The sequence below is a fragment of the Hyperoodon ampullatus genome, assembly GCF_949752795.1.
Source record: "Hyperoodon ampullatus genome assembly, chromosome: 11".
In the NCBI taxonomy this organism is placed as follows: domain Eukaryota; kingdom Metazoa; phylum Chordata; class Mammalia; order Artiodactyla; family Ziphiidae; genus Hyperoodon; species Hyperoodon ampullatus.
In genome coordinates, this window is record NC_136924.1 from 99950701 (window position 1) to 99978303 (window position 27603).

The 27603-nt window shown below is 41.0% G+C and overlaps 1 protein-coding gene across 1 annotated transcript in view; it reads right to left on the reverse strand.

The window, feature by feature from the left end:
• KDM5A (lysine demethylase 5A) overlaps window positions 1–18536 on the reverse strand; it is a gene marked incomplete at its 5' end in the record, with an annotated part of 82747 nt that extends 64211 nt beyond the window's left edge. The window contains 5 exons of the mRNA XM_079716062.1: window positions 3693–3827; window positions 5789–5959; window positions 14115–14237; window positions 15805–15882; window positions 18372–18536. Coding sequence (XP_079572188.1) covers window positions 3693–3827; window positions 5789–5959; window positions 14115–14237; window positions 15805–15882; window positions 18372–18536 — 672 coding nt within the window. The remainder of the gene's footprint in view (window positions 1–3692; window positions 3828–5788; window positions 5960–14114; window positions 14238–15804; window positions 15883–18371) is intronic.
• Between the last annotated feature and the right edge of the window lie 9067 nt (window positions 18537–27603).

The window sequence follows — 27603 nt, forward strand, 5'->3', positions numbered from 1 at the left end:
ATCAACCTCTTGAAGGGGCTCCCACCAGCCAAATTTGGAACAATTCGAGTATCAAAAAGGAATAAAAAGTAGTAATAGGTTATAAGACATTTATCAAAAAACAGTCATGCTCTATAGTGAGAGTAAAAAGGAGGAGGGTCACTCAAGGTTGGTTCCACAGGTATATACAATCATCAAAATTCATCAAACTGTACACTTAAGAAATACACATTTTACTGCATGAAAAATAATCAAGCGTGGGAGAAGAGTTTTTTAAAGAAAAACGCTAACTAATAAATGTAGAAGAAATGATAGAACCAGAAAATCACCTAGTTTGCAACCACCAACATAATTAACTGAGGCAAAGATTATCAATGAATGTTAAAACTATTGGGTAAAACAAGTTAATGGAATAATGGAAATATTGTTATTGAAAAATAATGGAAAGTTAATGGAAAACAAGTTATTCCCACAGTCTTACAGTTTACTCTGATTACTTTTATTACAAAGAGAATAGTACATTATAATGAAGAAATGCTGGCTCAAACTTAGTGTCACCAAAAATGGGACATACTGGCATTCTAATGTATAAGTGTTAAGGGTTTGGTCATTCTTGATATAAACAAACTGCAATCTCAGCTTTCAAGGAACTCGTTCTAGTGAGGTCACAGATGAAAAAACAATTAAAGCAGAGTAGATCAAGTGATGTGATAGAGACAGGAAAGGGAAGTACGATAACTTTCTTAACTTCCATTTCTTATTTGGGAGACTATTCGATGGCTGTGCTTGTCACTATCACCAAGCTAGAAAGTATTTTTTAAAAAAACAGATTTAGGGGCTTCCCTGGTAGCGCAGTGGTTGAGAGTCTGCCTGCCGATGCAGGGGACATGGGTTCGTGCCCCGGTCTGGGAAGATCCCACATGCCATGGAGCGGCTGGGCCCGTGAGCCACGGCCGCTGAGTCTGCGTGTCCGGAGCCTGTGCTCCGCAACAGGAGAAGCCACAGCAGTGAAAGGCCCGTGTACCGCAAAAAAAAAAAAAAAAAAAACAGATTTAGAAAAGGTGATGTTTGCGACATACTGAGTTTAGCTGTGTGTGGCCACCAAGGCATACATATACACACATGCACTCAAGACCCCTGGTGAACAGGGAAGAAGCACGGATGTCATGACTTATTTAGGAGTCCAGAGAGATAGGTGGTAACTGAAATCACAGGGTGGAAGAGACAGCTGGGTAGAGTGAAGATAAGAAAGACAGAGAGCACTTCGTGAAGGGCAGAGAGAAGAGATAACAAAGATTACTGAGGAGTGGTCAGAGAGTGACGAGGGAAACGAGAGGAGAGGTGTCACAGAAGCCAAAGAAAGATCAAATTTCAAGAAATGCAAACATGATCAGAGACGAAGTAGGTTAAGAAATGAAAAAGGGGCCTCAGCATCTGACAATTATTAACTCAGTGGTAACCTGAATAGTGTAGTTTCAAGGAAATTATTTAGCTCGAAGTCAGATTACAGGGTTTAAAAGCTAAACAGGTACTGAGGAAACTGAGAAAATATAGATGATTTTTCAGGGAACTTCTTCATGAAAAGAGGCAAGGAGTAAGGAACTATCTAGGAAGAGGGCTTCTGTTTTTAAAGCCGGAAAGGATGGGAGAAGGATTACCCTTGGAGAAAAAGGCACACTCTGCCCACAGAGATAGGTAGAGATTAAGAATGAACACCAGAGAGTTTCATGTATGGGGCAAGAGGATGAAGTTCTACCAGAAAGCCTTTACTGTCTTTCTGAAATAGAAGACTAGGAACGAGGCAGACTGGCAATATTAATTAAGGACAAACTACAAGTTGAAGAAATTCTTAATTGCAAATCCTCAAATGGTTCTACTTTCTATCTAATATCAACCAATCTGACTATGGCAACAATTACTGCAATGGGTAAAAGCATTCTGTGCGGTCCCTATTCTAACATAATGAATGGCAATCATTATATAATCTGATGAAAGGCAATCAGAAATAAGCAGGACTTTTTTTTCATGGTTTCAGAAGGAACATCAAGAGATTTCATCACAAGCTGGCAACTGATTAAATGGGCCCACTTGGGGCAACTCTTCAAAGTTGAGTCACCATGTCAAAGAGACTACTCTTCAAGTATTTCAGGTCTTAAGACAGAATCTTCACTATATACCCAAAAACGATCAGAACTTCTGAGATCAACCACGGTAATAAAAATCACTTAACGACTAAACCAGAGTTTACTAATTTAAAATAGAGCTATTGGGACTCCCCTGGTGGCGCAGTGGTTAAGAATCCGCCTGCCAATGCAGAGGACACGGGTTCGATCTCTAGTCCGGGAAGATCCCATATGCCACGAAGCAACTAAGCCAGTTTGCCACCGCTACTGAGCCTGTACTCTAGAGCCCGCGAGCCACAACTACTGAAACCTGCACACCCCAGAGCCCGCACGCCACAACTACTGAAGCCCATGTGCCAGAACTACTGAAGCCTGCATGCTCTAGGGCCTGCGTGCTGCAACTACTGAGCCCAAGTGCTGCAACTACTGAAGCCCACGTGCCTAGAGCCTGTGCTCCACAACAACAGAAGCCACCACAATGAGAAGCCCGTGCACCGCAACAAAGAGTAGCCCCCGCTCGCCGCAACTAGAGAAAGCCGGCGCGCAGCAATGAAGACCCGATGCAGTCAAAAAAAAAAAATAAATTTTAAAACTAAAAAAAATAAAATAGAGCTATCACTTTCCAAAATTTTCCATTAAATTCACATGCGCCATTCAAGACACCTACCTTTCTGCTATCAGAGTACCTAAGAAGCTAAATTATTAATCAGGAGGTTATTTAGCGAGCATAAACTCGGAACAAGGAAAGTAGACATGGCATGAAAGAGACATATCCCCTGAGCTACAGAAAAGCAAGATGAAGTATCATTAGCCTGCCTCGACAGTGACAGGACTCCTCACAACCCTAGACCCAGGATCTCTTGTTAATAGTGAACCCACTTTCCATGTGAACCACTTCCATCCTTAAATGTGTTTAGGACCCAGGTAAGCTGCTATTCCAGTTCACCCATGTGTTAATTTATATGGGCCATATCTCAAGAGTCCTAAGAGCACCTCACTCTCCCCAGCCTACAGACTGTCTTTACCAAAAACCTTTAGAAACACAACTTCGAGGACCACAAAGAAAGGGGAATAGGAGAAAGGCGGAGGGGAAGAGGGGCAGACAGAAAGAAATTGGGGCATTTTTCTTCTGATGTATTCATTAGGCTTTAAAATTATTCCAGGTCACAAGAACACTGTAGAAATTACACTGGAATGGTTCGGAGACTAAGAAACTTATCCACTGGTTTTTAAAGGAATGATGAGTAAAGAGAAGAACCACTCTTCCCTACTCTTCTCACTTATACTAACCATGAAAATAAAATATACTAGAATTCATCAGCATGTCTATGAAATTGGCCCTACAGTATCCAGAGTCACTCTCTGAACCACCACCCCTGTCAAAGCTGTTCAAAATTAACAAAGAACTCTCTAAATCAAATCAGACTGAAGTGTACAATCCCTTCCTCGTTCATCTCCAAGGTAAATGGAAACACGTCTCCGAGTTTTAAAGAACGACAGCACGTGAATGACCTCCCAGAGCCAAGTAAGTGTTCTGCACAGTCAACGTTCTAGAAACGCCTGTCAAAAGCGGCCCATGGAAACTGATACCTGAGACTTGACACGCCTTGTTCTCTTCGGCAGAATGTTCACTCTTGTGCCCGGCTCTGGGGGAGTTTGGACATCAGTGCCAAGAACCTCAGGCTCCACTTTTTCCTTAAGATCTAAATTAGGCATTTGTACACCCTGAAGAATTGAGAGCACAGGAAGAGGGCAGATTCACTTATAAGAAATCAGATTTGAGAATAAGGAGAAAAATAATAAATTTCTAAAAAAATCCCTAAAACTACATGAAACGAGATGACAATTCTCCCACCAAACTGATCTATAGATTCAAGACAATCCCTATCAAAATCCTAGCAGGCTTTTGTTGTAGAAATTGAGAAGTGGATCCCAAAATTTACGTGGAAGTGCAAATTGTTTGCAAATTTTGAAAAAAAAGAACCAAGCTGGAGGACTTACACTACCAGATATCTAAACTTACTATAAAGCTATGGTACTCAAGACAGCATAGTATTGGTGTTAGGGTCAAACATACAGATCAAACAAAGAACAAAACAGACTAGAAATAAACCCACATATTTATAGTCAACTGATTCTCAACGAAGGTGCCAAGGTAAATCACCTTGGTAAGGTAAATGGGAGAAGGGTTGTCTTTTAAACAAATGGTGCTGGAACACTTGGATATTCCTATACCCCCTCCCCACTGCCCCCAAAATGAACTTATACCTTTACCTCAGACTAAACACAAAAAAACAACTCAAAATGGGCTACAGATCTAAACATAAAAGCTAAAACTATAAAAAAACAAACACCTTGGCCTTAGGTGAAGAAAAGATTTTCTTAGATATGATAACAGAAGCACAATCCATAAAAAGGGAGAAAATCAATAGATTACTCTTCAGATAGACACCATTATAAAAATGAAAAGACAAACCACAAACTAAAGGAAAATATTTATAAAATCATACATCTGATAAAGGACTTATATCCAGACTATTTAGCAAAATCTTAAGTATAAAATGACTGACAACCCAATAAAAAAAAGATTTGAGCAGACAGTTCATCAAGGAAGATATACAAATGGCTAATATACACATGAAAAGATGCACAACACCATTAGTCATTAGGGAAATAAAATTAAAACCACAATGAGATACCACTACACACCCACTAGAATGACTGTAAGCAAAAAAACTGACAATACCAAGTGTTGGCAAAGATGTGGAGAAACTGGAAGCCTCTACATTACTGGCGGGAATGTAAAATGGTTCAGCCACTTTGGAATACAGTTTGGCAGTTTCTTAAAAAGTTAAATATAAACTTACCGTATAACCCAGCAATTCCACTCCTAGGTATCTACCCAAGAGAAATGAAAACGTATGTCCACACAAAGACTAGTACATGAATATTCATAGCATTATTCATAACAGCCATAAACTGGAAACAATCCAAATGTCCATAAGTGATAAATGAATAAACAAATGTGGTCTATCCATACAATAGAATATTATTCAGCCATAAAGAGGAATGAAGTACGAATACTAAAACATAGATGAACCTTAAGAACATCAGGCTAAGTGAAAAAAGCCATACACAAAATCATACTGTATGATTCCATGTATGTGAAATTTCTAGAAAAGGCAAAACTATAGAGCCAGAAAGCAGATCAGGGGTTGTCCAGGTTTGAGGGTAGAAGCAAGAGCCAGCTATAAACAAACACAAAGGAATTTTGGGGGCTGATGGAAGTGTTCTAAAACTGGATGGTGATGATAGTTGCATAAATGTATAATTTACTAAAGCTTATTGACTGTGTACCTACAATGGGTGAATTCTATAGTATGTAAACTATACCTCAATAAAGCTGTTTAAAAAAAAATACATGAAACCAAGTAGAGGAATTTTTTTAAAAGTGTAAGTCTTGCATAAGCTTACACATTTTAATAAGAAAACTTTCTTCATTCCCATTAGCCTTTATCTTGTAAACCACCAAAAATAGCTGTGATTCTTAAACTACACCTTGCTCCCCCCAAATTTCAGTACCTGGTGAAATCATAGCCAACTGCTAACTTGTTATAGTAAACAATCTAAAGTTTATATATGGCAGAGTGGATTTATCCACTCCTAAGAAAAGTGATGCATCTCACCATAAGGCTGACACCAGACTGGAAAAGCTCATATGGGTAGAGAATTCTTTCATAATGTGACTTCAAAAGAGACCCAGTTCCTTTTCCTGGCAGATATCCCAAGCGGCTACCCACTTTAGACCATTTCTTCTCTTTGGTGACCATTTCAAAACCACCTTTGCTGGCAACAATCTGAAAAGAAAGTAAAAATTATTTAGGGAAAGAGGTAGATTCATGTATTCTGACTCTACATCTTGTCTGCTAAATGGAAAAATTATTCTGGGCCTAGATTTTAAATTTCCTTTCAAGAAATATGTGACAAAATTGAAACTCATCAACATTTAAAGTATGGAAAAGAGACAATAACTTCTGGAAGTTTTAAACTCTATTACTGGTCACTGTGCCTACCTTCAATGAACCAAGCATTCAAAAATATTTAATGAGTTTATGCTTTGCATATTATGCAACTGGAGAAAATTAAACACATATATGTACTCTATATCCACATGGAATTCAAAATATAAATAAAAATTAAAAACAGACCAAGTATAGACATGTGAATGTTATTATATAATGTAAAATTAATGTAAATCCCGATACTAGAAAATATAGCAACTAACTTACAGAATTTAACAAAAATGTCAAACAAACAGTGGATTCAGAGGATATTTTGAAAAAGAGGCTATAATTTTTCAAAAAGAGAAAAGTTTTACACGGAAGATTATAAAGAAATGATGGGGAAAAATAAATTCCGGAGATGTACTAGAACGCAGCACAGAATGTACTAAGGTAGGAAGTAATGGGATAAATTGGCCAATTTTTGCTGAATGCTCACATCAAATCAGCCACAGTATAGAACAGACATGTACCAAGGCCCCCATCTTCCAGAAGCTGATATGTACATCTCTCACACTCTAAAATATAGGCAGTTTTCAGTTTCACTGATGACAGAATAAAGAGTATGATGAAGTTGAATTCAAAAAAATTTTCCTCTTTGAGTGTACACTACTGTATTCTACTATACCAAAAAGTTAAGAGAAAAATTAAACAGAATTACCATATGACCCAGCAATTCCACCTCTAGGGAGATAGCCAAAAGAAGTGAAAGCAGGGATTCAAACAGTACTTGCATACCAGTGTTCACAGGAGCATTATTCACAGTAGCCAAAAGGTAGAAACAACCCAAATATCCAACAAGAGATGAACAGATTAAAAAAATGTGGTAAAGGCATACATGGAATATTATTCAGCCTTAAAAAGCAATGAAATTCTGATACATGTGACAACATGGATGAACCCTGAAAACATTATGCTAAGTGAAATAACACAAACACGAAAAGATGAATATTGTATGATCCCATTTAAATGAGATAACCTAGCATAAGCAAATTCATAGAAAGTATGATAAAGGTTAAAACCTGGTAAACCAGGTGCTACAGGGAGGGGAAAGTTCTGGAAATGGGCAGTAGTGATGGCTGTACAACACTCTGAAAATACCTAAGGCCGTAAGATTGTACACTGAAAAACAGTAAACAGTTATGTATGTTTCACCACAATTTTTTTTTAAAGGCTAAGAGCATGGACTCCAGAGCCAGATTACCAGAGTTCAAATCCCAGCTCTGCTAACTCAATAGCTGTGTGACCTTGGGTAAGTTACATAATTTGCATCTCAGATTCCTCACCATTATTAAAAGAGTAATAATAACAGTATCTATTCCTTATTATGAGGCTGCTGTGAAGACAAATGAAATAAAACATGAAAAGCACCAGGACAGGGACTTCCCTGGTGGTCCAGTGGGTAAGACTCCACGTTCCCAATGCAGGGGGCCTGGGTTCAATTCCTGGTCGGGGAACTAGATCCCACATGCATGCCGCAACTAAGAGTTCGCATGCCGCAACAAAGATTCCGCATGCAGCTATGAAGATCCCGTGTGTGGCAACTAAGACACAGCGCAGCCAAAATGAATGAATGAATGGATGGCACCGAGACACAGCAAGCACTCTATCAATGTTGGCTGTATTATAAATGTCTGTGTGGGGGTCAAGTTGGGGGTGGGGGGGAGAATATACATGCTATAAATAAGTAAAGGACACATTTTCTACTTGTGCTTAGGATTTTATTATAGCAAAGATGAAACTATAGCCAAAGCAAAATTCTCCTCTAGTGAAGTATCTGAAAGCTTGATAGAAACACAGAAGTTCATGTGCACAAGAGTGGAATCCATCTTCAATTCTTTAGCTTTTCTTATTATATCCTCAGACAAGCTCTCTCTGTTAATGAGAGCCAACCAGGGAAAAATCGTGTAGAGAAAAATATTTATTTTTCAAATTTTGTAGTGTAGAGAAAGACACATTAAGGGTGGTTTGGATAGAGGGCTGTCTGGAAGCAAATGGATGAGTGAGAATGCCTTTCATTCATAGCTTCCCAGGGTTTCTACTCTGTCAGCTACTGTTCTAGGTGCTGGAAATACACCTACGAATAAAATAAAGATCTTTGCCCTGTTGGAGCTTACAGCCTAGTGGAAGACTAAACATAACATGACAATTTTGAAGTGACAAATGCTGTGAAAAAAATTTTAAAGCCTCCCAAAAGTAGGAGAATGAGGGTAAATTGAGGCATCAAACAGTCACAAAAAGCCTCATTATAAAGGTGAAACTTGAGCAAAGACTTGAAGGAGGTGAAGCAGTTACCCAAGCAGATACACAGGGCAGGGAACAGCCAGAGTAAAGGCCCACAGGAGAAGCCTGCCTAGCATGTTGAGGAACAATAAGGAAACCACTGTGGCTGAAGCAAGTGGGGAGAAGCAGTAAAAGTCTGAGAGAGGAAAGAGAAGCCCTCTCAGTAACCTGTATTTCCCAACACAATTACCACCATTACATAATAATCTGCTTCCGTCAGTAATGATATAGCTGCACGGATCCAGTCATGCTTCCCACCCAGCTCTGACCATTTCTGGCACACAGCTGTGACAATGACAGCACCATAATCGGGGATGGCCAAGAGTAAGACAAAACTAACAAAGAAATCAAAGCCATGACTTTGGCTTCATGTTTAAATACTCTATAACAATCTAACTGGGCCTAATACTATAAAAACACACAAAACCTTAATACTTGCTTTTCTTCAGCTGAGAGATTCAAGGATTACCATGCATAATTTCAAAGTATAAACCATTTATTCCAAACATTTGCCATGCACTATATCACACCACTCTCATTAGAAAAACATCACAGGACCCATGCCCTATAAAGAAATACATGGCATGCACTTAAACTGAACACAATGAAGACAACCCCTTAATTAAAACTTAACAAAAGAGTAATGTCACTCAAGGCCAAAATTTCAGTCCAATGAAAAACTAAGTCCAGTTAGCAAGAGACAATTTTAACAGACAAAAAACAGCAGCCGTCTTCTACTTAAAAGCTCCCTCTCAAAGCTCCACTAAAAAGGAAGGGACAAAAAGGCATACTCCCAAGAGGACAAAAAGACCAAGAGAAAAGCAGATGTAGGAATGATAATCTAGCAAGCAAAAACAAAAAACAGACAAAAAAGCCCCAAGCACTTGCAACGGAAGGAAGCTAAAGAGAAGCTTTCGCAACATAGAACCTGGAGAGGCTTAAGAAATGGAAGCAGCAATACCTTTAAAATTAAATTTAAAAACAACAGTGTTGACTGAAAACCTGTATAAAAGCAATCAGACCTCCCCCAGTCGGCACGCCAGGCAACCATCCCTCTCCAACAACAGCAGAAGACTGGCGATTTACTCTCAGGAGAGTTTGAAAAGAAGGGACTCTTAACCTAAGAAAGAAACAGGTAAGTAAAGGAGAGGATCGGTCTAACAGTCTCACATCCAACCAATAAGAGTTCAAAAAGAGAGAAAAAGTAAGTGGAACAAACTGTCAAAGAATTAACACAAGAAAAGTTACAAGAACTCAAAGAGGTGAGTTCAGATTAAAAAGGTCATCAAGGGCAATAAACGTATTCACTGAAAATTAACACACACCTGCGCATATCCACTATGAAATCTCAAAACACTGGGAATAAAGATTAGACCCTGTGTCTTCAAGAAAAAGTCACAAGAATTAATATAGCATCATTCTTCTCAACAGAAACACTGCAAGCTAGAAGACTATGAAGTAAAGCTTTCAAAATACAATTCTGAAGTAAAATGATTTGCCATCTAGACTTCTAAACCCACCAAACTACCAATGAAGTTTAAGAGTAGGACACTTTTAGACAAGCAAAAAATTTACATTCCATTTACCTTCTTGCTCATCAAACTAGCAGAAGAAATGTTTTACTAAAATAGGAATAAACCAAGTAATAGGAAGACTTAAAACAAGGAGAAAGACAAAGGGAATTCCCAGAATGATAATCGTGAAAGAAGTTCTAAGCTGAGAGCCTTAAAAAAAAAAAAAACTAGTCTGGACTGGAGTAGGAAAGAACTCCAGAGGAAGGGATCCAAGAAGGAAATGAAACTGGCAGATTTTCTAATGGGTGAAAGCATACTGAGAGATTTATACTTCTGGAAAATCTGAAAATAAATTTTTAATAGTCACAAAGAAAACTTACAAAATGAAAAAAGGCAAGGGGACTATTAACTCCAAGGAAAATAAAAACTGGTAACATAATTATAGCACACTATTAACATGAGACACAACCACAGCACACCATTAGGCACAGGTACAAATAAATTTGTATTTACACAGTCACAGCAATAATTTCTGATTAATAAAAAATTGACCTAACTACACTGTAAGGGAATAGGGGACCTGAAGTACATAAGAATTTAATTTTTATACCCATTGCCAATCTCTAATAGGCAATCAGTACGTATATGATATTTAACACTTAAAAATGAAGAAATAGCATAATGAGCATGTTTTTTGGAAATATGGAGATCTAAATCAAACAGCTAAAAGAAATGAAAGTGATTAGCTCTAAGAAGTAGTAAAGCGAGTGGAGAGATGAAGAAGGGAGAATGCTGGTTTTTATTTTAAGGTTTTTTTTTATGTATTACTTTGACAAAAATTTCTTTGAAAAATGGCTAGAATAAATATTCCTTGCTGCACTGATTATAAACAGTAATTGTTAATGCAGAATTCCACTAAATTACAGACATTCCAAGTAACACTTTTTACTATCAAAAATAATAACCAGGGAGAAAGACAAAGTGACTTAATCAGAACAGGAAACAATCACATTGATAATTTAATGACTCAGGAGATTGAAAATCTGCTTCCTGTTAAAAAGTAGTGGAAATCAAAGTGTGTCAAAATCACGTCTAAAATAACAAATTCAAGAGATGCTCATCAGCTGTGAGCCAAAAATAATGTTTTTTCAAAGTAAAGGGCATACCTAACAACCTAAAAATATCAGAACTCTCAGTATTTTGTGCAGTTTTCAGCCTGAGCCTCTTGCTAGAAGGTAAAATGTCCCTACGCCATTCACCAGTGATGGAGGGCAAAACAGCAGTCACCTTTGGGGAGAAGTACTGACTGGGAGGGAGAGGAAGGAGCCCACGAGAGTGCTGTAGACGCTCGGTGGTGCTTACACAAGTGCACACATACAGAAAGATCTACCCAGCTGGACATTTAAGACTTGTGCATCCCACTCTACTTTAAGCCTCAAGGTAAAGAAAAAAGTTCATGCGGTGAGAAGCAGCAATCTCACTATGACATTTAAGGAACAAAAGTATTATAAAGTATAACAAAATAACTACAAATCAAAATGTCTGCCTTTCAGCTTTAAATCTCAGGTTTATAAGCATTCTCAAGGTTAGGGGAAAGAGATGTCCATGGGCACTTAAAGACGAGCCTCCAATAAACCCCAGGACAATCAAACTTAACCTCTAATCACAATACATTTGTTGATCAATATATACTTTATAAGCAGTAGTCCCTCTCTGCACAAAAAGGAATTGGGTTTCTCAAAATGGAGTTAAACAGTCCAGATGGCAAATGTTACACAGAATTATAAATAACTAGGTATTCAGATTAGGTTACTTCTAAAGCCTCTTCCTAATTTTGAAATGCTGTAACTCTGTAAAACCAAGAATGCAATCTACCATCAGTATAACCTAATGTTTACCCCTTAATTGGGAAATTAAAGATACAGGAACAGCTTCAATCTAATAGATTGTCTGCTTATATATTTATTCTATCAAATTCCCTAGGGTATTAAAAAAATAAGGTACATGGCATGAGTTTTGGTTGAAGATTACCACAACACTACTAATATTAATAACTAATTTTTGAAAATGTTTTTGTATTTTATTTAAGCTGCATAAATCAAACTAAACATATTCAGAACCTTAAACAGCATCACATAATAAAAGTTAGTAGGGCTTCCCTGGTGGCGCAGTGGTTAAGAATCCACCTGCCAGGGCTTCCCTGGTGGCGCTGTGGTTGAGAGTCCGCCTGCTGATTCAGGGGACACGGGTTCGTGCCCCGGTACGGGAAGATCCCACATGCCACAGAGCGGCTGGGCCCGTGAGCCATGGCCGCTGAACCTGCGCGTCCGGAGCCTGTGCTCCACAGCGGGAGAGGCCACAACAGTGAGAGGCCCGCGTACCGAAAAAAAAAAAAAAAAAAAAAACGAATCCACCTGCCAATGCAGGGGACACGTGTTGGAGTCCTGGTCCGGGAAGATCCCACATGCCGCGGAGCAACTAAGGCCATGAGCCACAACTACTGAAGCCCATGTGCCTAGAGCCCGTGCTCCACAAGAGAAGCCACCGCAATGAGGAGCCCGCACGCTGCAGTGAAGAGTAGCCCCCTCTCGCCGCAACTAGAGAAAGCCCCCCGCGCAGCAACGAAGACCTAACGCAGCCAAAAAAAAAGTTAGTAGGTAAGTTTTCACTGAATAGAAATGTCAAAAAAGAGAATTCTCAAAACAAATTTTTTATCCTAGTGGTTTCCTACAAGACAAAAACCTATCTCTCAAATTCACTATAATTTGCCCGTTGGTATCACAGTTTTTTTATACAACTGCATGAGATGATTTTCACACAGTCCTTAATTACTGATATCATTACCTTACTGATAAAATAAGCCTAGCACTGCTATTTTAGCGTAAGACTATACTTTCCAAAATGCTTAGTACTACATAAAAGAAAAATTCTAGAGAATTCTGACCTGACATTAATTTTTAAATGTATCATAAAAAATAATTTAAGTATAATTATTCTAGCTTTTCCCTTGAAAGTGGAAGCTTCCTAAAGTGAGAATAGATTTTTACTTCAAAACAGCCTATCAATCATAGCATATGAAAGGCCACAAAAATAAGTTGTTTTGGGACATCCCTGGTAGTACAGTGGTTAAGAATCTGCCTGCCAGTGCCAGGTACACGGGTTCGAGCCCTGGTCCGGGAAGATCCCACATGCCGCGGAGCAACTAAGCCCGTGTGCCACAACTACTGAGCCTGCGCTCTAGAGCCCGTGCGCCACAACTACTGAGCCTGCGCGCCACGACTACTGAAGCCTGCACTCTATAGAGCCCACAAGCCACAACTACTGAGCCTGCAAGCTACAACTACTGAAGCCCACGCGCCTAGAGCCCGTGCTCCGCAATGAGAATCCACTGCAATGAGAAGCCCGTGCACCACAACGAAGAGTAGCCCCCGCTCACCGCAACTAGAGAAAGCCCACGCGCAGCAATGAAGACCCAACGCAGCCATAAATAAATAAATACGTACATAAATAAATACATAAAAAATAAATTGTTTTGCAAAATTCCTCAGATAATCAAGCTATCTTCATTCACAAGTCAGAGCAGTCATAGGTTTTTCTTATTGTATTAACAAAATATGTCATCAAGGTAATCGTTACAAACCCTGTTGCAGGTCAGTTAGTTTTTTTCACATTAGGGAACGTAACATTACAAAGTTAATATTCATCCTACTGGATAATGCTGCTCTCAGTTAACCACTAACACTACTTACAGGTATTAATACAACTGGTATGTACCACACATGAGAATGTTGAGCGACATTAATCTCTTTAATGTACCAAATTTTCAATTAAGAAGCAGAAAAAAAGCTGACAAGCTCAATATAGGACACTGTTCATTTCATACAAGATAATATTAGGAGGTTTGTGTCATTTCTTTTGCATACTGTGTAAACAGAACCTACTAATCTGAGTAGTTATTAAATATTAATCTCATAACAAACTATAGATTTTAAAAATAACTTGGAAATCTATCATTTCCATTTACTCATGCTTGCATTTCATTGTCAAACAAATCCTACATAGGAAGCGATGTTTTCCATCAAGTATATCTGAAATTCCTAATTTCATAAATTCACTAGCCCCTGTTCAATTTCTTAACAAAGTACAAGCCTCACCTTGCTCAAAGCATAGAGATCCAGAATTTTTCTCTCCACCACAGGGATCTTAAGGGTAGACCCCTGAAGCTCCCAAAATTTTGCTAGTTGATCCAAGAAGTCCAATCTCACTCTGGTCATTGCCTAAGATTATTAAAATATAGAAATGAGAGATAGGAATTAAGTTTTGGTGAAAGTAAATGAGTTTTACTTAACAAAGGTACTCATTTCTTTAAATAAATTCAGACTTCTCATTACTGCTTAGTCCAACCTTATAAGTCAATAAAAAAGAAGCAAAATACTTCTGTTAAACTTTACTAAGACAAAAAAGTTACTCTAATATATGCGAAAAGTTCTCTTATTATCAACTAAAGCAATTTTTGGTAAAAGTTAACTTTAAGCTAATCAGAAAATTTAGTAAATCGAACTATTTTTTCTAAGCATTCTAAACCTGTCATTTCATCTAGAGATAATGTGCATACTTCAAGTACACCAACTCTCCACCTCACTGATATTAAGATCCTCCATCAAGTATCTTATAAGAGACTAAAGGGGGGGGAAAAGGTATTAAAATCTCAAAAAATAACTGTTTTAGGAGCATCAAGGAAAAAAAAACAAACTCAGCATGACACATTAAGCCCTAGCTGTCTAAGATTTCTCTTTTGTACTCTGGAAGTTTTTTACCACATTGAAGAATCTTCTGAAAAATCTCAGAAACAGGAAGAACAACTATGTAAACAGATTTCAACTTAGAAGTTTAAGAGACATTCAAAATGTTTAAAGGGAGATCTTAATAAATCAGATTAAGAGTCCTAGAAAAGTTCTGTTAGAGCAAAAAACCAAACAAACATACAAAAAAACACTTTTGAAAACTAGGTTTTTTTAATAGAAGAATTTTTTTTTTTTTTTTTTTTTTTTTGCTGTACGCGGGCCTCTCACTGCTGTGGCCTCTCCAGTTGCAGAGCACAGGCTCCGGACGCGCAGGCTCAGCGGCCATGGCTCACGGGCCCAGCCGCTCCGCGGCACGTGGGATCTTCCCGGACCGGGGCACGAACCCGTATCCCCTGCATCGGCAGGCGGACTCTCTACCACTGCGCCACCAAGGAAGCCCAATAGAAGAATTTTTAAAACTATTTTCCAAAGACTACAAGATACAGAATCTTCCAACATTAACAAAAGAAAAATTTATCAGAATAATTGGCACTGAAGAAAGTAGAATTTAAGAATTCCAGTTCTGGGCTTCCCTGGTGGCACAGTGGTTGGGAGTCCGCCTGTCGATGCAGGGGACATGGGTTCGTGCCCCGGTCTGGGAAGATCCCACATGCTGCGGAGCGGCTGGGCCCGTGAGCCATGGCCGCTGAGCCTGCGCGCCTGGAGCCTGTGCTCTGCAGCGGGAGAGGCCACAGCAGTGAGAGCCCCGCGTACCGAAAAAAAAAAAAAAAAAAAAAGAATTCCAGTTCTTTAAAGCTAAATACTGGATATTTCCACCATGAAAAACATGGCTACAGATAGTGTCTCACAATCCCAGTCAAGCAGAAAAAACTGTAATAACTACTATAAACATTTTTTTTTAATCGGAAACTTCCTTCCATTCAGTCCCAATTAACATTAATTTTGAGCCCTGGTACATGAACTTCTTAAAGTTCTCTACCTGGAGTCCTGATATAAAGAACAGATCAGGAGACAGAAACGGTGATGTAACAACACTTACCTCAAGTTCATTCAGACGCTGGACTCTGGGAGTAAAACGGAAGCTTTTGACTTCACATGCAAATGGAGGCTGCCAATCCTAAATAGAAAAAATTTCTTCACCATGTTGGTTAATAAGCAAGGAATGCACTATTCATTCCCTTAATTTAAGGGGTGAGTTGCCACAAATCAAGATGACAACAGATCAACTTACAAGTCTTCTTTAGTTAGAGACCGAAAGAATAATATTTAGATAAAATAATTTATTATTACTTATCTCTAACATTCTAATACTAAGCTTATTTTATCAATTTTCTCCTCAAATCTCACAGTCCCATTATTTATATCTGACAATTACGCTTTCCCCAATTACTCAAGTGGAATGCAATAAGCTCATCTCAATACAGCATCTAGTAAACATCCAAGTTTATCAAAATAAAAAGAAAATAGAATTTGAAAGAAATAAAAAAAGGTAAAATTAAAGACCAAAAGGTAATGTTTTAAAAGTACTTATGTAATTGGACAATGTGTTTTTTCATTCATGTGGAATGTGACACAGCACTTTAAAGTCTATGTTATATAAATGTTTTGTTCAAAGCCCAGCTTCTGGGCACCCAAATTTTCTTTTTATTAAAAATTTTAAAAAAATTAGCAAACCCACAGAACAAGGACAATTTCCAGATTGGAGATGTGGTATAACTGAAATGAGACAGCACATTTCAAGTAGAGTTCCAGAGACCAGTTTGATTTAGCCTAAATAGTAATCTATTTAAAAATGTGAAAAGTAGTAAAAAAATTTTTATCTTACCTTGGAAACTAAAGAAATCCACCAATATTGAAATTAAATTCTGCTTGTAAACAACATTTATTTTCAATAATAACATTGTGACGCAAAGAGAAGGTATATTATTTCAACCTTTTGTAAGTAACAAAAAGCTATACATATATATATATTTTTTTAACTAGAAGGAATCTTGAATAGAATTTCTAATTCATTAAAGCAACAGAATAAATGAAAATATGGTTTAGGAAAAGCCTCAGTGCTTAAGGTTTTGTCAATATCAGGTAATCTTGATAGAAAAAGAATTAAGTGAAAATAAATTTTTCATAAAAGAGTTAAGTGAACTTTGGGGAGGATGCCAATACACGTACCAACACTCATCATAGCAATTATTTGTTAATCCTTTGCTTGCAACTGATAGTCTGTAATCTTAATCAAATTCATTGAGCATAAGGGAAGTGGCTTGCCTGAGTTTTAGAAACAAATAGATTGATCTAGATTCAAAATCTACTTTGCCATTGCCCACGATCACACATCTGATAAGTTATTTAACTTATCCAGACTTGTCGCATCTGTAAAATGACCTTATTTACCTACTGAGGCTTCAAAGAATATTAAATGAAAACATCTGTAAATGCTACACTAGCTGCTCCTCCTCCTCCCTCAATCTAAGCTCTTTTTATTCACTGTGGTAGTTTGCACACTTCTGTGGTAGTTTGTGGTGAGAGCAGAAGCTTTTTAAAATGCAACAAGGTGTAAAAGGACTGTATTTTATTTTATTACTAGTAGACAAAACATAAAGCAAGATATCCCTTTAAGGAGCACTAAGGCATGGTTCACAAACTTTAATGTTCATTAAGAATCAAGAGAGTACTTGCTAGAAAAGCAGTTTCTAGAACTTCCATATCCCGAAACTGATTCCAGTCTGGGAATGAGGCCTAGGGATCTGCATTTTCACAAGCATCCGGTCGACCCTAGTGCAGGTGGACCAGGAACATCATTTGGAAAGCACTGGACCTGACGGGTAGAGAAAAAAACCTTTTGACCTTGAGCAAACCCTCAACCTCTTGGAGCACTAATTCCCGCAAAACAAAGAGTAGTATCAGCTTTCCTCACCGTAAAGACTGAGAATCGTAACTAACCTAGAGGCAAACCCAGTTAATGTGCAATAACAGCGATTCTTATGTTTGTAAGATTTCAACGTTTTCTTCCACCTCCATTACTGACAAATTTTTTCTAAACCTCTAGATGTTTAAAATAATTGCTGCTTTTTCCTTCTCCTCCCCCGGGAAGACTTTTTTTTTCACTGCAGCAGTAATCAGTCTGGGGTGCTTGTTTGGGGATACCACACCAAGGGACAACTAGAGCTCAGATTACCATTTAAGAAACCTTAACCCTGAGATGAGGCCTGCAGATACTTAATAAATCAAGCGTCAGCAAGGCTAGGAGAAAGCAAGAGCCGACGGAACGGCAGTTTTTCCTATCGCACTGTAACGAGAATTATACGCGAGGGTAGGGCTGTCGCGTCACGATACTTCAGTCACCTTACGGCCAACGAAAGGCCGAAAGCCTTTGTTACCCTTGCCCACAACCCAAGAGGGGAAGAAAAGTATCAGTTCCCAAGCTCTTGGCGGATAGGCCCCGGGACACGACTCTCTCGCGTCCACAGACGTGCCTACATAAGACCCCAAAGAAACCAAAGCGGAAACACGGAGAAACTTAAAGTCGAGGTGTCGAGAGACCAGGGCAAGCGAACGCGAAAGGGCAGCGGACCGGGAAGTCGAGCTAAGCCGATCAGACTCCAGTACCTTGGGCGGTCGGATTTTGCAGATGCCGGTTTTCTCCGCCAGGGGCCGGATGCGGCCGATGAAGCTGAGCGGGTCTGTGAACTCCTCCCAGCTGGGCTCAAAGACCGGGCACTCCGGAGGCGGCACGAACTCCGCCGCGTAGCCCCCCGGCCCCACGGCCGCCATGGTGGCACCGGGGGCCCACGGGGAGAAGGGCTGGGTGGGGCCCGGCGATCGCGCTCACGTCCCCTGACAGGGGCCGAAGCTCATCTTCTCGGACGACACCCGCTCAACACACGTACCCCAAAACCGCTTCCTCCTGCGTTTGTTATTGTTTCCTTCGGGGCTTTTCCTCTCGGGTCGGGGCTCACCGGAAGTCAGCGTGCGACCAAATCCCTCCGCCACGAGAAACAGGATCCCTCCGCAGCGACGTGTCGCCCCGCTGCGCGACCTTCCTTCCTCCTCCCTCTCCTGGCAACGCAGGTCGCTCCCTGGCTTCTCGTGCGCCCAAGTTCCGCGCTGCCGACGACTCCCGGCTGCACAGCCCGGCGGCCCAGCCGCCCCTCCTACTGGGCGGTGGGGGAAGCGGCCGGACCGAGCGGGGCGCTCTTCCGGCGCGGAGGATGCGTAATGCGCCGGGGGCAGAGGTTCTACTTCCGGCGAGCGGAGCCCGATTCCCCCTTTGTGTACAAATGGACCGGAACACAAGCAACCGGACCTCGCAGGGCTGCCTGTTTCAGCCTCCGTGTCTGTCTGTTTCCAGATAACTACCTTTTCCGGCATCGCTCTTTTTTTAGTCCTTTCACTGTTAGTGTCCCTTTCGAATAATCTCATTCGGCCACTTTAATCCGCCCCATCTCCATAGCAACAGGTTCGGGTCCAGCCCACCCGCCCGAATCTCCCCGTGGGCCGGCCTTCGCCACCATCCGGGAATTGATTTCGTCCTCAGAGAAGCAACGGCTGTTGACCTTGCTTTTCCAACCGTTGAAGCCTTTCTCAGTTTTCTGTGACAGCTACGGCAGCTGTACTGGCCCTGCTTGTCGAACATCTCTGTGCCAGCGGGCATAGACGCTTCCTCCCAAGTTGCTGAGAATGACGCAGAAAGTACTAAAGAAGAAACCGTGAAACGGTAGTTCTTGTATTATCTATTGGAAGGAAGACTTACTTCCCAGGGCTTGATCTCATGTTCCCTGTTCAATCTCACCTTCCCCCAGGACCTAAATTGCCAGCTATGGCTAATGACTGCCGAATCTGTACTTGCAGCTTGGACTCCTCTCCTGAGTTACAAGCCAGTACATCTAGCTACCTAATGGACAACTCCACTTTGGTAAACTAAATGTGCCTTGAACTCATAGTTCCCCACTGTTTTTGAAGTGTTTCCAGTTTCCACGGATGACTTCATTCATCTATTCAGTTGCCTGATCCAGAAATCCAGAAGTAATCCTTAAACTCTTGCTCTCTCACTACCCACATACAACCCTGTGTCAAGTCTGGAGATTCTATCACCTAAAAACCTTAAATCCACCCATGTCTCCATCCAAATTATCACGATCCTAATTTAAATTCTCTCTCCCCTGGACTGTGATAACAGCTCAGTTCTTGCCCCCTGTCATATCTCTTTCCACTCATTTATCAGGTTGCTTGGTCTAAAGTCCAGAATTCACCTCGTCACTTTTCATCTCCAAACTCAACTCCAGGGACTTCCCTGGCGGTCCAGTGGTTAAGACTCCGTGCTCCCAATGCAGGGGACATGGGTTTGATCCCTGGTCGGGGAACTAAGATCCCTGCAAGCCACATGGCAGGGCCAAAAACAAACCAAAAACAAAAACAAAAAAAAACAAACTCGCCAACTCCAAACTCCTTTATTGTTTGCTGTCTTACCCCCAAGCTTCCTCTCTTATGCTTCTCCATGCACTACAAAGAAATTTTTCTTTTTTCTTTTTTTTTTTTTTTTTTTGCTGTACACGGGCCTCTCACTGTTGTGGCCTCTCCTGTTGCTGAGCACAGGCTCTGGACACGCAGGCTCAGCAGCCATGGCTCACGGGCCCAGCCGCTCCATGGCATGTGGGATCTTCCCGGACCGGGGCACGAACCCGTGTCCCCTGCATCGGCAGGCGGACTCTCAACCACTGCACCGCCAGGGAAGCCCCACAGAAACTTTTGTGGTGACTTCAATGCACCATGATTTCTCACCTCTGAGCCTTCACAGATAATGTTTCCCCACCCCCAGTTTCCTATATCCCTTTTCTGGCTAAATTCCTACTCATTCTTTATCAGATGAAGTTTGAAGGCAGTTTGCAGGATAATTCCATCTTGCTTGAGGAGGCTGGCTTTTCGTTCTAGTCAAGCCTTCAACTGATTGGATGAGGCCCACGCACATTATGGAGAGCAATCTGCTGTACTTAAAAGTTCATTGATTAGATGTTAATCTCATCCAAAAAAACGCCCTCCGAGTTAACACATCACACACGTTAACATAAATATATTTGATAAATAATAACAATATTCTCCAAAAGAAATTTAGTGAAAAGAGTGGCATTGGTTTACAGTTTTGTTTTGTTTTTTTTTGCAGTATGCGGGCCTCCCACTGCTGTGGCCTCTCCCGTTGCGGAGCACAGGCTCCGGATGCGCAGGCCCAGCGGCCATGGCTCATGGGCCCAGCCGCTCCACGGCATGTGGGATCTTCCCGGACCAGGGCACGAACCCGTGTCCCCTGCTTCGGCAGGCGGACTCTCAACCACTGCGCCACCAGGGAAGCCCTGGTTTACAGTTTTTTAAATTTTTAAAAAATATTTAGGGCCTCCCTGGAGGCGCAGTGGTTGAGAGTCCGCCTGCCGATGCAGGGGATGCGGGTTCGTGCCCCGGTCTGGGAGGATCCCATGTGCCGCGGAGCGGCTGGGCCTGTGAGCCATGGCTGCTGGGCCTGCGCGTCCGGAGCCTGTGCTCCGCAGCGGGAGAGGCCACAGCAGTGAGAGGCCCGCGTACCACAAAAAAAAAAAAAAAAAAAAAAAAAAATATTTAGCTTAGTGGCATCCAGCTAGATTCTCACATCTATTTCTGCCCTCAATCTGTTGTGATATGTTGTTTGGGTTAAAATATATGAAGAAAATCCAACACCACACAGATGTGAATGGAAAAGGGACAAGTATTTTTTAAAATTTTAGCCTTTTCAAATCATTGTAATTTCTTTGAGGCTAGCAATGTGGAATCTAAAATTTTATCAATGAACTTTTTGTACTCTGTTGTATTAAAATGGTAGTCAACATTTGTCCTTGAATGGACTTTTTACCCAGTCATTTTGTAACATCATGCATTGATCATTTCAAAAATGTTGGTTCACTGAGTTATACAGATCTTCCAAATGTTGATGCATATCATATATTATTTTTTAAATCACAAAAATATTACCATTGAACTTATAAAAAAAATGGGAAGCTGTCAAACTCATACTGACAGAAACAAGTTTCCAAAATTACAATTTTCACTGGAAAAGCTCAAATATTCAATCAACAAATACCATCCAGGGCCTCCCTGGTGGCGCAGTGGTTGAGAGTCCGCCTGCCAATGCAGGGGATACGGGTTCGTGCCCCGGTCCGGGAGGATCCCATATGCCGCGGAGCGGCTGGGCCCGTGAGCCATGGCCGCTGAGCCTGCGCATCCGGAGCCTGTGCTCTGCAACGGGAGAGGCCACAACAGCGAGAGGCCCGTGTACCGCAAAAAAAAAAAAAAAAAAAAAAAAAAAAAAAAAAAAAAAAAAACAAATACCATCCATTGTTTCCACTGAAGAGATGGGCTCACATTGTTCATCTTCAAGAAAATGTCTGTCAAAAACCTAGATCTGAATAACTATAGTTTGTCTGTTAGGCCTTCTGGTGTTCCATGGAAAAAATGGCTAGTTTAGCTTGTGTTTTCCCTTGAGCAAACACTCCCACTTCTGTGTGCAGAAGTACACCATGTGTACTTCCCATTTCATCACAGACTATTAGAAAAGACATGTATTAAAGAGTCAAGGTTTATTAAAATGAATCATTTTTACTGCTTCATCTGGTATTCTTAAGTAAAACTGGCTTTTTTTAAACCATGAGTGCATGTGATGAAGACCACTTCTACAGTGTGTTGGTGCCACTGTGATGTGTGTGTGCTACAGGACCAGCAATTTCACCCACCATCGCATTTGCACCATTGGGGCAAATATCATTGGTGAAAAAGGAAAATAGCATCTTAGTATTAGTATGAAAATACTTTTGACTGCAAGACCTTCAGAAAGTATCTCAGGAACCAAAGGGGTCTGGGGACAAATAGGAGTCTGTAGACCACACTTTGAAAACTGCTGGTTTATCCTATAATTTGAATTAACATAATAAAGGAGAAAGGACTGGAAAAGACCTGCTTTAAAAAGACGAAAGAGGGACTTACCTGGTGATGCAGTGGTTGAGAGTCCGCCTGCCGATGCAGGGGACACGGGTTCGTGCCCTGGTCCGGGAAGATCCCACATGCCGCGGAGCGGCTGGGCCCATGAGCCATGGACGCTGAGCCTGCGCATCTGGAGCCTGTGCTCTGCAACGGGAGAGGGCACAACAGTGAGAGGCCTGCGTACCGCTGCACTCTAGAGCCCACAAGCTACAACTACTGAGCCTGTGTGCCATAACTACTGAAGCCCGCATGCCTAGAGCCTGTGCTCCGCAACAGGAGAAGCCACCACAATGAGAAGCCCGCGCACCGCAATGAAGAGCAGCCCCCGCTCGCCGCTACTAGAGAAAGCCCGCGCACAGCAACAAAGACTCAATGCAGCCAATAAATAAATAAATAAATAAATTTTTAAAGAGGAAAGAAAAGTAAATAACCTATTAGAGCAACAGTCTCAACAACAGATCTTTGATTCTTAAATATTTAAACATTTAAGTTTTTACACTGTATATGTCACTAGGTTCTTCTAAGATGCAATAAAATGGGTTCTCTGACATACTTTAACATTACAAGAACGCAAGTGTAATTAACAAACCCTTAAATTCATTTAGGCCAAAATAATGACAGTTCATTTTGTATCTGGTGGTCTGTGATTGAATTTAATTATGTTCAATTCAATAAACATGTCTATGAATATTGGGTTCCCACCCAACGCTACGTTTGATCACTTTACTCCAGTGCTTCTTAACGTGCGTCAGAATGGAGTCTGGGGAAGGCATGTATATGGACCTAGCAAAACCAGACTTAGTATTTAGAAAAGAGACAAAAATTGTTATTTGTACTACAAAGTAGAGAAAGTAAAAGCCAACAGAGTCAATTAATAGGAATACATATACTATATACTTAAGACACATTTTTAAGTGGGGTTTGGGAAGACAGACTCCAAGTACTTCATAGGGGACAAATCAGAATAGGAGGGAGAAATTCAATTTTTATGAACTATACAGGTTGAAAAGCTATGGCTTAAAATATTCCTTCTTCCCTTATCATGATGTTTTTTGTTTGTTTGTTTTTATTTGGCTGCTCCAGGTCTTCGCTGCCGCACACAGGATCTTCGTTTTCCCATGAGAGATCTTCATTGTGGCATGCGGGATCTTTAGCTGCAGCATGCAGGATCTAGTTCCCTGACCAGGGATCGAACCCGGACCCCCTGCATTGGGAGCATGGAGTCTTAACCCCTGGACCGCCAGGGAAGTCCCTATCATGATGTTAATAAGGAAATAAGCTGACCCTCGAACAACACAGGGATTAGGGGCAGCAACCCTCCATGCAATCAAAAATCCACTATGGGGCTTCCCTGGTGGCGCAGTGGTTGAGAGTCCGCCTGCCGATGCAGGGGACACGGGTTCGTGCCCCGGTCCGGGAAGATCCCACATGCCGCGGAGCGGCTGGGCCCGTGAGCCATGGCCGCTGAGCCTGCGCGTCCGGAGCCTGTGCTCTGCAGCGGGAGAGGCCACAACAGTGAGAGGCCCGCGTACGGCAAAAAAAAAAAAAAAAAAAAAATCCACTATGATTTCCAGTCCACTGTGTCCATGGTTCCTCAGTATCTGCAGTTTCTCCTTATCCACAATTCCACATCCATGGATTCAACCAACCTGGGGTCATGGAGTTCTGTAGTATCTACTATTGAAAAAAAATCCTCATATAAATGGACCCATGCAGTTCAAACCTGTGCTTTTCAAGGATCAACTGTAATCATCACTTGAAATATTGCATGAAAAAAATCTTCAGATCACGTTCCTACCAGAGCCGTTGAATATGATGTAGGCCTGACACTTACAAGCGATCTCCAAATTCTTATGAACTACTGCTGTGCAATATTGAATTAATCCCTTCCTTTATAACTTCCTTTTCTGTATCTTAATGTTTAAATGAAAGATCACTATGTTAAAAACTCTGGGGACTTCCCTGGCAGTTGAGCGCTTAAGACTCTGCACTTCCACTGCAGGGGGCACGGGTTCAATCCCTGGTTGGGAAACTAAGATCCCACATGCCATGTGGTATGGCCAAAACAACAACAACAACAACAACTCTGATATAAATGTATTTTCTTAACCAAAGCTCCTCTATATTTGCCTTCTCTTTCTTCTCCTGGAATACTATGCTGTACTAACTGAACTTATTATTGGCTTCAACATTGCCTTAAAATTCCACAATTTTTGAAAAAAATTTAAACCTTGACATATTCTTCATATGTAATTGATAGTTTTATTTTATCTCTTCTTCAAGACAATCAATGAAAATATTTGTACCTTAATTGAAGTCGACAGAAACTACCTGCAAATTATCACTTTTGATTGTCCTCCCTTAATTAAGGTATCAACAACTACTTTCAAATCATTCATATTTAAACACTCATATTTAATCTAAGGCTACCTTCCCTCAAAGTGTCCACAGCTTATGCTTTACCCAAGATATAAGTATTAGTTACTTCACTATGATTTAATTTGTATGACCTTGAATGGATTCCTAATCACCTATCCTTTTCCACTGAGCAAATAAAGGACTGCTGTAAGGTGAGGAACATCATTATCGATGAATTTAGCTAGGTGCCAGGCAATCTTCTATGTGCTGGATATATGGGCAGTGAGCAACAACAACAAGAAGACAAAGTATGTCTCCTCATAGAACTTAGATTCTAGCGGTGAGGAGAGACAAAATCATGAGCACTAGCAAATATATACTATTCTAGGCAGTGATGAGGTCTTTTAAAAAGTAGAGAAGGGAGGGTGTGGAGGGTGTTAAGGGGGGGATAGGGCCGTCAGAGAAGGACTCAAGATTGATGACATCTGAATAGAAGCTGTGCTATAAAATATATAATGACAACTTGCTACAGAATATCAAAGGGAAGGAATAACAACCAATTAAGGAAATGGTATTTGCATTGGCCTTGGTAGAAATGTATGAAGATGCATGGAAAGGGTCAATCCAGATAGAAGCGTGTGAGCCAAAGCTGGAAAGTACACGCTACATTCAGGAAATAACTAGTTATTATAATAGAGAAGGTGTGGTCAGACTGTGGCAGTGTTTGAGTACCCTATTACTATCTGGATTTCATTCTCTACTCTGTGGGGAGTCACCAGAAGTTATGAGCAGGAGTATTGAGACAGGCTGGAACCTGGGACCTGGGACCCTTTACTGCAGTGCTTGCAGCTGAACAAACATCTCCTCCAGCAACAGACCACAAAGAAACTATAAGGAACTAAAAATAACTGCATGCATCTGTGGTCGGGGCAAATTATGAACAATAAGATATAAAAAGGCCAAAACCCACCTGCCACAATCCCTGCACACAGCACCACCAGGGGGGTGGGCAGACGCCCTAAGCCACCCCTCCAGCCGATCCACCGATCCATCCATACCCTCACCCCAGTTAAGGGACCATCTCACCACCCCACCTTCGGCGAGCCAGCAAAGACACCTGTTTACTTGTTTTCACTCCTCCCTGCTGAAGCATGAGCTCCAATAAAGCCTTGCCTGAATTTCTCTTCTGGCCTCATCAATTTCTAATGATTAAAGAGTCCAAGAACCCAGGTCGGTAACAGTATGACCTATCCAGAAGTGTGCTTTAAAAAAAAAAAAAAAAAAAAAAAAAGAAAAAGCAGCTTTTAAGGAATGGATTGGAGAAGTAAAAAAAAAAGCCTGAGGCAAAAACACCAGTTAGAAACCTATTGAAGTAATCCAAGTTAAAAGTAATGAGACACAGAGTGGAAATAAATAAGTAAGATATAAATTTGAGAACTAGTAGGAAGGTAAGATCACCATGATTTGTTTTTTAAAAAAATGCAGGTGCCAAAAGAGAGACAAAAATACTGAGCCAAGGTATCTGGGAAAATCTTGATGTAACTAACAGAAAATCACAAAGGGGGAAAAAAAGCAGATTTAGAAGATGGCAAGTTCCTTTTAGACTTCCTTAGGTCTCAGACCAGTGAAGAGTCCCAGCTTTTCCGTACCGGTAGTGTTACCAACCAGGGTCCTTGGATTTTTCAATCAACAGAAATTGGTAAGAGGCCAGACGAGGAATTCAGGCAAGGCTTTATTGGGACTCATTCTGCAGCAGGGAGGGAGTGAAAACAAGTAACAGGTGCCCTTGCTCAATACCGGGCCGGAGGGGTGGCTTAGGGCGTCTGCCCACCCCCCGGTAGTGCTGTGTGCAGGGATCGTGGCAGGTGGGTTTTGGCCTTGCTGTATCTTCCTGTTCCTGTTTTGCCCCAACTGTGCAGGCATGCAGTTATTTTTAGTCTCTCAGTTTCTTTGTATTCTGTTGCTGGAGGAGACGTTTGTCCAGGTGCAAGCATTGCAGTAAAGGGTCCCACATCCCAGCCTGTCTCAGTAGCTGCAGCTCTGAGATTAAAGTGCCTTTCCCCCTACACCCAACTCTTCCGCAAAGATGAGACCACAATTAGCTTTTGAACTAACATATATGATTAAAGACAGTTTCTCACACCTCTCAGGAAAAGGAGGATGTGTCTGCTACCTGATAATAACAACATTTATATACATACTCCTCTGACTGTAGAAACTGATCCACAGGTCCTGTCTTGGCTCTACGCCATCAGGTCATTGAAGGAGAAACTATCTTCTTAAGACTCTTCACCTCCTTGAGATAAACTCGTACATTCCAACTCATAATAATCCTGTGATTATGCACAGCATTACTGCATCATCTTTCATGAAAACAAGCTAGTTGAGAAAGCCTAAACTGGGAGCCCTAAAGTGCGCCAGAACTAGGGCGTCGGACCCCAAACATCAACACCACCAGTACCGGGAGGCGCTGGGTTGCTGC